The 13,668-nt window shown below is 35.2% G+C and overlaps 1 protein-coding gene across 4 annotated transcripts in view; it reads left to right on the top strand.

Annotated features, from left to right (window-relative positions):
- The window catches only part of LOC149803885 (dynein axonemal heavy chain 12-like), a 147,478-nt gene that overhangs the window by 90,551 nt on the left and 43,259 nt on the right, over window positions 1-13,668 (top strand). For all 4 annotated transcript variants that reach the window (XM_089953696.1, XM_089953697.1, XM_089953694.1 and 1 more), the window contains 6 exons: window positions 2,031-2,327; window positions 3,423-3,680; window positions 6,139-6,360; window positions 8,438-8,968; window positions 9,333-9,478; window positions 9,780-9,994. In XM_089953696.1, coding sequence (XP_089809822.1) covers window positions 2,031-2,327; window positions 3,423-3,680; window positions 6,139-6,360; window positions 8,438-8,968; window positions 9,333-9,478; window positions 9,780-9,994 — 1,669 coding nt within the window. The remainder of the gene's footprint in view (window positions 1-2,030; window positions 2,328-3,422; window positions 3,681-6,138; window positions 6,361-8,437; window positions 8,969-9,332; window positions 9,479-9,779; window positions 9,995-13,668) is intronic.

The raw sequence follows: 13,668 nt of genomic DNA on the forward strand, positions 1-13,668 counted from the left end.
CTGAGTAGATATTGAGATAAACCAGACAGAATTGAGTTACACTAGTCCAGTCTTGAAAGTACTAATGAACACACAAGTGTTTTAGTGGCATCAACTGAAAGATATTTGTGAATGGAGCTGATGCGTCTCAGCGCAAGATATGCGGCCTTGCATATGTTCATGACATGTTGGTGCAATATGAGAGTACTGTCCAGAGTAACACCTAGGTTTTGTACTGATTGTGTGAATTTAATGTTGGTGTTGCTGATATTTATTGTTTGAGGCAAAGGATGTGAATGAGAAAGTTTTTGTGTTGTGATCTGATTGGCCTCAGTTTTATCATCATTCAGCTGCAGCTTGTTACATGTAATCCATGATTTCACATCAGAAATGCACCTCTCTACACCTTGGATGGTAACATCAGCTTCAGTTGGGTGGCTACATTTGTATATTTGGGTGTCATCAGCGTATAATTGGTGAGACACTGGATGATGATCTATGAAACTTGAGAGTGGCTGAGTCCAAGAACAGACCCCTGTGGAACACCACAACATAGATCAACTGGACTGGAGTGCATTCCATTTGCAGACACAATTTGAGTCCTGTTGACCAAGTAGGACTTGAACCACAGTAAGGCTGTATCATGAATGTCAAATACATGCTGGAAACGGTGAAGTAATATTTCATGGTCTATTGTGTCAAATGCTGCAGACAAATCAAGGAGGGTGAGGACTGTAATCTTTCTGCTATCCAAAGCAGAGAGAATGTCATTAACTACTTTTAGAAGAGTAGTATCAGTACTGTGTCAAGGGCGATACGCAGATTGTACATTGCTATAAAGACTGTTTGAATTCAGATGAGATACAAGCTGGGATAGAACAACTTTTTCTAAGATTTTTTTATATGAATGGGAGATTAGAAACTGGGCAGTAGTTCTTTAAAGCGTTATGGTCTAGTGTTGGTTTCTTCAGCAGAGACTTTACAATGGCAGTTTTGAAAAATGATGGGAATTCCCCTGAGGAGAGAGAGGTATTAATAACATCAGTTAGTGAAGGCAATACTTGATGTAAGCACTCAAGCAGCAGTGATGTTGGAATTGGATCAAGTTCACATGACTTTGGTGCACTCTTCATCAGGATTGTATGTACAAAATCCATAGAGACAGGTTCAAATGCTGCTAATGGTTGCTGCTCAAATTCTGTATCCCAACTGTATGGTGGCGACGAGTCAATTGAAATTGTGGTGTCAAGCTTATCTCTAATGGTATGTACTTTGTCACGGAAGAAATTTGCAAACATGTCTGGAAGGTCGACTGGAGAGAAGGTAGTTGGAAGTGGTGTAGAATTGTTCCTTGACATTAGCTTGTTAGTAATCTTGAAGAGCTCTTTGCAGCTGGAACTTTCCATGATCTTAGTAGTGTAGTGGGCTGATTTCGCTGCATGGACTATATTTGTGACATTCTTCTTAGCGGCTTCATAGATTTGCTTATGAATAGTGAGTCTGGTGGAAAGCCAAAGTCTCTCAGCTTTATGGCAGTCTCTTTTAGCAGTGACAGAATGATAGATAGATAGATAGATGGATAGATAGACGATGAATAGATGGATAAACATAATTATAAATGGATCAAATAATTGATCCATATATATATATATATATATATATATATATATATATATATATATATATATATATATATATATATATATATATACTACTTTTCTTCAATAAACACCTCATTGAAACAATTGAAACAGCCAAGATCAGGGCTGTTTAAGTAAAACATACTTGAGACTCAGGGAAGGTACTTTTAGCATGGAGTAATCACCAACAGATGCAATTTCAGAGTATCCTGGCATATAGTTTTTAAAACTGTCTTCCATGGGTACAATTTATGTTTAAATAGAACAGCCATTATCCCCTCTGTCAAGTAGCTACCGTTATTATTCTGTGTGTTTTTATTGTTCTGCTTTCAGTTGAAACAATTCCAGAATTCAATTTAATTTAAGTTTTAATTTTTAATTTAATTTTTAATATTTAATTTTAATTTTTAGGCTTGGCCAGATGATGCTTTGGAGAGGGTGGCCAACAAGTTTTTGGAGCAAGTTGATATTGAGGATGACCAGAAGGCAAAGACAGTGCATCTGTGTAAATTCTTCCATCAGAGTACCATTAAACTCTCAAATGATTATCTGGTGCAGCTGGGTCGACACAACTATGTTACCCCTACTTCCTACCTGGAGCTGATTAATGCATTCAAGAACTTGCTGTCTTCCAAGCAAGATGAAACCTTGAAGGCCAAGAAAAGATATGTTGTTGGTCTTGAAAAACTGGCCTTTGCAGCCTCTCAGGTTAATATATTGTAGATGGCTTCTGGTGTTAATATGCTTTTACTTTGTGAAGAAAAAGTGGAATTATGTTATCCTGCCCATCTAGCCCTAATAGGCAGTGTCATGCAGACGCTCCTACACCATTTGAGATAGAGAATTTAGACTTTGGAATATGATGGGGAGTGGTCTATTAATGTGTGTAACAGTTTGGGAATTTAGGTCCATCTCATGGCTGTGGAGCTTGAGGGGTGGAACACTTGTGCATACATATCTAATGGGGAGGGAAGCAGTGATAATCAAAATAACTAGTTGAATTTCACCAAATGAATTTGTTGTTTTGTTATTATAGGCATATGCAGTATCTGGAAGTGATTGACAGTTCAAGTTGTTTAATTGAACAGTGTTATCTTTGTGGCAATATGGACAGCAGAAATGTTAAAAGATGGATGCATATTTCTTAGTCTTAGTAACATATTATATCATCACTAAACATGTTGCATTACAATTTTTAAGAACTCAGTTTTACTTCAGATGCTTTTATTTCATTATCTGTAACAATCAACTAGAATTGAGGGAAAAAGTAATTCTGAAACTTATATCCCAGTCTTGGGGATACCTTTTGAGCTGCTGCAGGTATTTTAATGAAAGTTAGCCCAAGGATATATCATGACTGGAAAGTGTGTCACAAATCGTATCTCAACTTTAGGATTTGGATATGTGGGCTGGATAGTTAGGTAGATACAAGGTACGTAGGTAAAAACTGTGCAAGTAGGCAGGGGTAATTGAGCAATTTATGAATCACTGACACTGCCTAGCTGTCATTCATACTTTCAAGTATTGCAGATTTCTATGAACCACTGATAATATACCCATTGCTGACTCGGTATCATCTGAGTTCTGGCATCAAGGTGGTCTTTAATTTTTTTAAAAATAAAAATATTGAAACAGTCATTTCTTCATCACTTATTATCTAATTTCTGTAGAATACTTGTAATTCATATCCATTCATATTGGGGTCCATTTTTAAAGAAAAACTTTGAGACTGCTGTTGAATTACCAGGAATGATTGATCCCTGGCAATAAGTCAGTTACTCATTTTACCGTCAATGTTTGCAGGTAGCTGATATGCAGAAGGAACTGGAAGAATTGCAACCACAGCTCGTGGTTGCTGCAGCAGAAAACTCAAAGATGATGGTGGTGATCCAGAAAGAATCCACAGAGGTGGAAGCCACCAGCAAGATTGTGAAGGCTGATGAGGTGGTTGCCAATGAGCAAGCAGCCCAGGCTCAGGCATTAAAGGATGAGTGTGAAGCGGAACTGGCAGAGGCTATCCCAGCTCTGGAGGCAGCCCTGGCTGCACTCAATACCCTCAAGGTACTTCTGGGCAGAATTATTTCTGGGTAGATCAGAATTATGGATTTTTTTAGTCTTTATCATGTTCTATGTCATAAGGTACTTTTAATTCATTTATTAGGGCTCAACATCAATAGGCATAGCCTTCTAGTAATCACCTTTTTTATCCTTCCATCTGTCTTCCATCAGTCCATCTACCCATCTATATGTCAATCAGTCCACCTACCCATCTGTCCATCTATGTTTTCATCATTCCATCTGCCTATCTGTCCATCCACCTGTCTATCAGTCAACTACTCATCTGTCCATCCATCTCTCTGTTGGTCCAACTACTCATCTGTCCATTCATCTGTCCGTCCAACTGCTCATCTGTTTATCCATCTGTCTGTTCAGCTACTCATCTGTCCATCCATCTGTCTGTACATTGGTCCAACTACTCATCTGTCCATTCATCTATCTTTTCATCAGTTCATATAACCATTCATCAGCCCATGTAACCATCTGTCCATCCATTTGTCTGTTCATCTCTACATTTATCTGTCTGTCCATCAATCCATAGAACCATCTGTCTGTCCATCTGTCACACCCATCTCTCTGGACATCAGTCCATCTACCTACCTGTCCATCTGTCGGCCCATCAGTCCATCTACCTGTCATTCTATCTGTCAGATTATCAGTACATCTACCCATCTGTCCATCCATTCTTTCAACCCATCAGTCCATCTACCCATCTGCCCATCTATCTGTCTGATTATTAGTCCATCTACCCATCTGTCTACCCATCTGTCTGTCCATTAGTCCATCTACCCATTTGTCTACCCATCTGTCTGATTATCTATCTATCCATCTGTCCAGCCATCTTTCTACCCATCCATCTGTCCATCACTCCATCTATCCATCTGTCCAGCCATCTGTACATCAATATATCTACACATCTATCAATCCATTCACACTTCATCTAACCATCATAGCTCTGCAACCATTTGATATTGTTGGATGCCATTTCATAGGTGAACTGTCTGTTACATGCATATATGTCTTGAAAGGTTAGTCTTTTGGGGTCTGTTTCCATTAGAATATGCAATACAACAGCAAATCCTTGCAACCAACCTAGCTCAGGAATGATTCAACACATTCTGATGTCTTTTTAGTGTACACTGCCTCATAGCCCTAGATTTGCCTTTTGATGCATTTTTGTTTGAACTCCATTTTGAATAGAGTTACAACCCTTGACAATTAACTTCACATCATCAAATGGGATAATGCTTGTAACTTCCATAGCTCAACAGTCCTTAAACATCATTGGATGCCATATGGGGGATGGAATGCCCATTACATATAGATGTCCTTTTCAAAGGTTTCATCTTGTAATGTTCAGTTTTGATAGAGTTATTGCCCATTTTCCATTAATATATTACATCTCCACTACTGCATACATGATCTCAAGACCTAGATGTAACTTTTGTGAGTTTTATATTTTGGATACAGTTATGATTTTGACAGTTAATTTCATGTATGGATCTGGTTTGTATTCAGCATAGCTCAGAAACTGTTAAATATTACTCTGATGCAGTGTGTAATGAACATTATCTTACACGTGGTTTATATGGATTTAGTCTTGTTTAGAAGAATTACGGCTCCAGATTGATTGCTTATCCTGCTGACTTTCTGGAAGAGGGCCTGTTGTTTTAATTGAAACACACTTGTTTCTCGAGGCTTTAAATTCATAATTTGTAGCAGCCACAACCTCCATAAATTGGTTAAATAATTTATGTTATTTCTGGATTAATCCAAACCTCCAGATTTATGCTTTTATATAGCTGATTTGTGTATAGATAAACCAACCATAGGTATAGATCTACAATAACTGTTTGCAATTGCATGACACTTGCCCTTTATAAAAATGCTGATAGTATCTGCCAAGGGTATATGATTATTGTGTTGTTTTTTGTTACGTTTTTTAACAGCTTTCTCTTTCTTTCATCTGTCTCTTTCTTGTTTGTTGTATTATAAAATATGTTTGTGGTATCAGTCAAACAAACAAGATTTTAACCTCAGTGACATCATACATATAATGCTGGATTTCCCAGACAAAAATATGTATCTGTCAACAATGGACACCATACAGGAAACATAATGCTACATTAGAAATGTGGAATGTCTTTGTTATATTCAAAAAAGCTATGTCTTGCAATACTGGGATGTTTGGAATGAAGGCTTATTTTGAATATCTCATGCTTGGGAAAAAGTTTTTGCACTGTTCAAATTCATTTTTTACAGAAGGTGATTATAATGTATAATGCATGATAGCAACAGAATTTTGTGCAATCATTTCAAATTTTTACCATACCAGTTGTTGCAAAGAAAGTGAAAGTGAAATGGCTATCAACATTTTCTAGCATACAGCATAGAACATAGGAAAACAGTTGATGATCATGTTAGTAACATCTTTTTTTTCTTTCTCTGCAAACCTTTTCAGCCTGCTGATATTACTATTGTGAAGTCCATGAAGAATCCACCTGCTGGTGTCAAGATTGTAATGGCTGCTGTCTGTATCATGAAGGATATTAAACCAGATAAAATCAATGATCCTGACAAACCAGGCCAGAAGATCCTAGACTACTGGGGACCTTCCAAAAAGCTCCTGGGTGATATGAACTTCCTTGGCATGCTTAAGGAATATGATAGGGACAACATCCCAGTAAGTGAAAATATACCACCCCCTTTTAGGGTAGTGTATGACCCCCCCCTTTATTATAGCGTATAACTCATTTTTAGTATAGTGTATGACCCCCTTTTAGTGTAGTGTATGACCCCCTTTTTGTATAGTGTATGACCCCCTTTTAATATTGTGTATGATCCTCTTTTAGTGTAATGTATGACCACCTTTTAACACATTAACCCCTGGAGGTTTTGTTGTTTTTGCCTGAAATTCGAGTAGGAAACACATTTGAAAACTATTTCTGAATGCATCCTAATACATCAACTTCCAGGTGAGTTTCCAATAACCTAATGCCTGTTGTGTTAGAAATATCATTTTTCATTGGCTATTTGGCTCGCGCATGAGCAGAAGGGTAAAAGTTGGAGTTTTTTTTCTTTTCTCTTTTCTTGCTTAATGGACCCATTATTTTTATATCGAGACCACTCATTATTCCAGATGCCCATCTTATCCTACTTTTTGCAAAGGTTAATCTGTCTGTTTGCAGTTCATATCAGTGTGCCTTACATCTGAGACCAAAAAGTCTAAAATCCAGGCACAAAATTGGATTTGACCACAGGCAAATTTTGGGTGGAAAAAAATCGGGTCCAAAAAATGAGGTTTATCCCTCTATTTTGTAGTGCAACTAGAACTTCCAGATTATTTGGTATCATTGTAGAGCTACATCTGTCTACCTTTCTAAAATACCACCCACTTTAGTGTATCATACATGACCTTGGCACTACAGAGCTCGGCGGTAGGCTACTACCTCCTGCCACGTAAACTCGTCGCCAGGGGTTAATGTGTTAATGTAGTGTACGACCCTTTTTAGTATAGAGTATGAACCCATTTTTGTGTTGTGTATGACACCATACACCATTTCTACACAATTACTTTGAACAAAAAATTTGTTCAGTGATTTCTTCACAACCAATCAACAGAATTTAATGAAATTTGACAGAAAGTATCCTATCATGAAGGTTATAAATTTATGCAAATGATGCCATCAGACATGGCTACCACTATTAAAAATGAATCATCTTTTGATAACTTTGTCAAAAATGCCACTTAATTGACTTTGATCAGATTTGACAGAAAACATCCTTGTATGAAGACTTTACACATATGTGCAGATGATGCCAAGCCAGTAAAAGATTTTGACACAATAACTAACAGTAGGAAAACTTCTGTTCAGCAAATATGAGTGAAAATATAAAAGCTAGATAAACCTTGAAACAATTATTTTCATATCATGTATAATGAGCAACACTGAAAATAATTTCTATGTCATGGTTCCTATTGGATTTCTTGGTTATCTGCTCTTGTATCTAGGTATTAGGGAGGTATCTCAGCCAGGTGAGTGATCTCAGAAATACATGATATATGTAACTGTCAGATAAACTGATTTAGGGGAGAAATGTTTTCATATTTCCTGATGGTGTGGTTATGGTTTTCTGTTTTGTCATCAATGCATAAGTGAAGTAGATCAATCATAACAGCTGGTGACAGTGTCCTTGTTCAAAAACATTATACAATTTTATAAGACAGTAGCTAAAACTTTCATTGTTATTGGTACCATATTAAGTGTATACAGGACATCACTATGGAAATAGTTTCTATCTTGTGGATTATGTTAATGGAATTATCTTTTAAAAATGTATTTACCTAGATATAAGCAATATTAAGTTTTCCTTTGCAAATATGTATACCAACACAATTGAAGTAATTATATCAAGTTTGTGTCTCAGTTCAGAAATATACAGTTGGTATATATGTATATTCAAAAAGACAAAATCACTGTTAGCTACTGTCAGATCAGAATTTAGCATTAATTGTATTGTTGACAACATTCACCTATCATATCATTTGGATATCCTGCTGAAAGTTTTGATATTTGACCAATCATAAAGCATTTTACATTTCCAGATATGTTGGAAACAAATTTAATCTGACTTTCACTAAAACCACATCATCATATTAAGCTAATAGGAAGTTGAATTGACAAGAATGGATTCAGTCTATATTTTAGATGAGCTCCAATCTAAGTCTGAAAAACATTTAAGCTGCTATTTCTTTTCAGGTACATGTTATGAAGAAGATTCGTACAGAGTATATAGGCAATCCCGAGTTTGATCCAGCCAAGGTGGCCAATGCGTCATCTGCTGCTGAAGGGTTATGCAAATGGATTTTGGCCATGGAAATATATGACAGAGTGGCTAAAGTGGTTGCACCAAAGAAAGCTAGATTGGCAGAGGCTGAGACTGAGCTTGCTGCCACAATGTTCACTTTGAATACCAAGAGAGCGGAATTGGCTGCAGTTGAAAAGCGACTGGCTGATTTGAAGGCAACATTTAAAGAGATGACAGAGAAGAAGGAAAAATTGGAATTCCAGGTTGATCTTTGTGGCAAGAAGCTGGTCCGAGCTGAGAAGCTTATTAATGGACTTGGTGGTGAGAAATCCAGATGGACAAAAGCTGCTGAACATCTTCAAAACATCTATTACAATCTGATTGGTGATGTCCTAATCTCAGCAGGTGTCATAGCCTACCTTGGTCCATTCACATCTGCTTTCAGAGATAAGTGTACTGGGAATTGGGTCCAGAATTGTCAGGTGAGTCGCAGATTTTGATGACAAAAATGTTGTATTTAATGTACCTATTTGGTGATTTCCAAGTAAGATCATTGTTTAGGATTATCAGTGATTTATCTGAATCAACTTCAAGCAACTCCTTCATTAACAGATTAGAGTCAGAATTTCATGATGATAAGAATCTGACATTTTGCAGGTAATACAGGTAGAGTTACAAGTATCATGAACTCTAACAGTTTCAAGGCTAGATACAAGTCAGATTTTACAGATTAAAAATTTCCTTGGATCAAATATTGCATTTCTTCTTTAGAATTATGTCTCTCTAGGAGATCATGTCATTGCTAAATAAAAGCTAAGTGGTTATGCCACTTCCATCTACTTTCAGGAATCAAAGATCCCCTGTTCAAAAGAGTTCTCCCTCAGTAAGACTCTGGGAGAACCGATCAAGATCCAGGCCTGGAACATTGCAGGCCTGCCACGAGACAGCTTCTCCATTGACAATGGTGTCATTGTGGCCAACTCTAGGAGATGGTAAGAAAAAGACTAGACCTCTCTGTGTGTGTGGTGGCATACATATATATATATATATATATATATATATATATATATATATATATATATATATATATATATATATATATATATACATACATACATACATATGTATATATAGTGGTTACTTTAAAAAGTGCTAGAATTTGTGTTTTGTTCTTAAAAGTACTAGAAAAATGCATAGAATGTGCTTGAATATCGAAACAAACACATTGTTGCTGGTTTTACATACTATAAAACCACTTGAATTATTGAAATTTATCTCCTTTTGCTCTCTCAGGCCCCTTATGGTGGATCCCCAGGGTCAGGCCAACAAGTGGGTGAAGAACATGGAGAGGGAAAACAAACTTAGTGTCATCAAGCTGACGGATGGTGACTACATGCGAAACTTGGAGAACTGTGTGCAGTTTGGAAACCCTCTTCTCCTGGAAAATGTTGGTGAAGAGATTGATCCTTCCCTAGAGCCACTTCTGCTGAAACAAACCTTCAAACAAGGTAAACAATCTTGAAAATTAAGATTATATAAGAAGAAAGGTGTGTGTTTTTCAACAATCTATTGTAAGATTGTATGCATTCACTCTTTCTGAGGCAGAATTGCTGATGTGTGTACTTTCTCTTTACACTCCTTGAATTTCTTCTCTGCTGATATTAAAATCATAGTCTTTTGCCATTTTATGTAAATTTATTCTGATTTAATGCTATGATGTTTAGGCTGATATTTGCAGGAGATAAGTAATGCTTTATTGAGTTCGTGGTCTTTTTGTAAAGTTATGAATAGTATTTTAATAGAATTAGTATGTACTTAGTCTTTTGACAGACACTTTAAAATATGTTATGCAATACTTTAAAGATACTTTGTACTGCATCATATTCATATTTAGAGTCAAGGAAATATGCCAGTGTGCAGTTTGGAATAGAGTTTTAAGACAAATAGCTATCAATTAGTTTACATGCCAAGTTTAGAGTGGAGAAATAAAAGTCAATTTTTTGTCAAGATTCCTGCTTTCTAACATCTAACAAGCTGTACATGAGTGTTAAATGACAGTATACAAGACTAATCCATAATTTTCATGTGTGAGCAATTATAGTAATTTTATTGATAATATTTATGTCCATCTTTTTCTCAGATGGTGAGATATATGGATAAGTAATAAGTTTGTCATCAGTGGTCATGTGAGGCTTCAGGCCTCGACTTCACAGTTTATTATTACATTTTGTTCTGTTGTTTTCGATGTTATAATATTATATAGTCTGTAATCAACACCTACTATGATTCAGACAGCTGCTCTTCAGATAAAAAACTACACATAACATTTTACATCTTACTATATCATCTTCATTGTTTTAGCTGGTCAAAGACTAGAAGGGCTTATCCATACCTTAACACATGCTTATTATTGCTTCTTCACTTAAACGACTGTGAGGATTGTCTTGAAAACTTTACACACACACATTCATCCCATTGCCTAGTTAATAAATTAAAATTGTGCCCATCGAACATTGCATTCATAAATCATATTGCTAATCCCCCTGAATGGATGGTCATATCAGATGGTGATTTTACTAAAAGACTACTTATGGTATGTAATTTGACTTATTACTTGGAATATTTTTTGATGGCCAACACAATATTATTTTCCTCATTCTTGACTAATCTTGGCAAGATCACATAGAACCAAGATTATTAATTATTGATGCTTCATCATTTTTCTGTGTCAAAATTGATCCTAAAGAGTTCTAATTTTATTCTGTTTCTGATATGATCTATGTTCCCAAATTGAAAAAAAGTCACATAAAATTTATTTTTACAACATGATTGTATTTTGGCAAGCTGGAGAAGAAAAATTGATATTTCCTCAGTTGATTGCAGAATATTTAACATAGATTATCAAGGTAATAATTGTCTGTAAGTTTGAGACAAAAATGTGATAAGATATTTACAGAGGATTAGCTATAAGATAATTGCTTCCCACTGAGGAAACAACAGTCTTTATCTGAAGATACATCTGTTTTTAGTATAGAGATGATTTCACAGTTTGCTTTGTGAAAAAGGGTTGCTGGTGCACAATGGAACAGTCTTGTCCTCAGGATTTAAGTTTTTCTTGTGTACTTCACCTTTTCCAAGTGCTCCAGCAAATATTTGCAAACACAAATCCGCATGTGATTATTTTTCCAACATGATCAGTTATTAAATACAGAACAACCAGATACTAATTTAAAGCGGTGAAAAGACTCGTTACTTTACCATCTAATGATAATTCTGATGGTTTAGTAGACATGATATATCAAACTAGTGAAAACATAGCTGATCATGTAGTCATTCTGGTTTCTGTTCATTACACTTTTCTGTTGATCTTTTGATATTTGCATGATTTCATTTTTTACAAATTAATATTACTCTCTCTGATGGAAATAATCTGATACATTGTGTGGTAATTCATCTAGCCGATGTATTCAGCATTATCAGTTAATATCCAATACATTGTCCTTTCTCTTGACTGATTTGAAAACACTGACTTTTTCATTAATATGAGGTCTCAGTTTGCAGTCAGGAAATAAAAATAAATTGGTTCATAAGAATATGAAAGGCTTTATTTAAAATGATGTCAGGTATATACACCAATTGTGTTCATCACTTATTATATAAATTCACATCTTGTTTTCATGGACACAGGATTTTTCAGAAATTTTGTTGCATTGTCAAAAGCCAGCTATTGTTTCACACAAAATCAATGTTTTACCTGAATATATGTGTAGCTTGGAACTGTACATCATTTTGAACATTAGCCTCAAAAATATCAGGTTTCCTTAAATGTTTTCTTAGTAAAAAGCAGCCATAGCTACTGTGTAAGCAAATTCTTGATTTTGGTCCAGGTACCCAATATGACTCAAACAGGCATCATTATAAGAATACATTTGAATGAAAGGATAGCATGCTAATATTAAGAAACCTCCATGATAAGGAATAAATGTAGCTGATGATACTGGATTTTATCTGTGGGGGCTTAGTTTTGACAAGGATGGTTCACATCACTTAAAATGACCAACTTTATTAGATTTTCACTGAAAAGTGTATAATTTGAACTTGAAAATGGGATTTTACTTGATTTTTTGAAACCCTTCTGGATACACCACTGGATGTTAATGTGGATGGCAGAATTCCTTGAGCCTTTTCTGATCAGGACCTTGTATGATGTGGGATACAGAACAAGTCACATTTACAGAGCAAAGACAGTGTCTGCCTCTAGTTATAGACATTTACATAGTTAACAGATAAAAACATTCTTTCTTTGTGAATGTAATGTAGATATTTTAGTATATTCCAAAAAGTCATAAGTAAGCATATTTGCCAGGACATAATCTTTCATTTGCAATTTCAGAGATGGTAACAGTTTTAAACAACAGACTTTGATTATTATGATAAAGATGTTATTTTAAATTAAATTCTGAGCACACAAGGCTTACAAGATTCTTTTGTAGTTTTTATACTCTTTCATTTCACCTTCCATACCTATGCATCATAGTTAATTTCTATGTTTTGTTTAACTTCAGGGACTGGTAAGTATTGTTATGGGTATTTTTACCTCCATTTTAAAGTAGAGACACATAATACAGAGGCTGCATTGCATGGATATGGCCTTGTCAAAATACCATGGATACACTGCACTGCAAGTGAACCAACAGTATCACCTTTAATTATATCACCTTTAATTATATCACCTTTAATTATATCATTTAGAACTTATTTAATATGGTCTTGACACTTTACTATGAAAGAAATAAACATTCCTTGTCTAATTTGTTTGTTTCTGTGCTGCATACAGAATCCAAGGTTTGTACATAAATCCAAATGATTACAGACTGACTTTATTATCAGTCGTAAGCATTTTTTTCAACTGTTTGATATTTTAATTAGGAATTATATCCATGTAAATACATTCCTATAGCAAATTAAATTAGAATAAACTTTAAGTATCTGACTTCCAGCACCATTCAGTTTTAAATAAGATTTTACTTTACTGAATTTTCTTGTTTTTTTTAATCATTTTCCTACATGCAATCAAGAGAAATTTTGTAAGATATCCTTGTATGGATTAACTGGATGCAGTTGTATCATGGTATTTCTTATATCAGCTTTGAAGATAATTTTGTATAATTTTACAAAATGT

The sequence above is a fragment of the Sinohyriopsis cumingii genome, chromosome 3, assembly GCF_028554795.1.
Source record: "Sinohyriopsis cumingii isolate HCF-2022 chromosome 3, ASM2855479v2, whole genome shotgun sequence".
Classification (NCBI taxonomy): Eukaryota; Metazoa; Mollusca; class Bivalvia; order Unionida; family Unionidae; genus Sinohyriopsis; species Sinohyriopsis cumingii.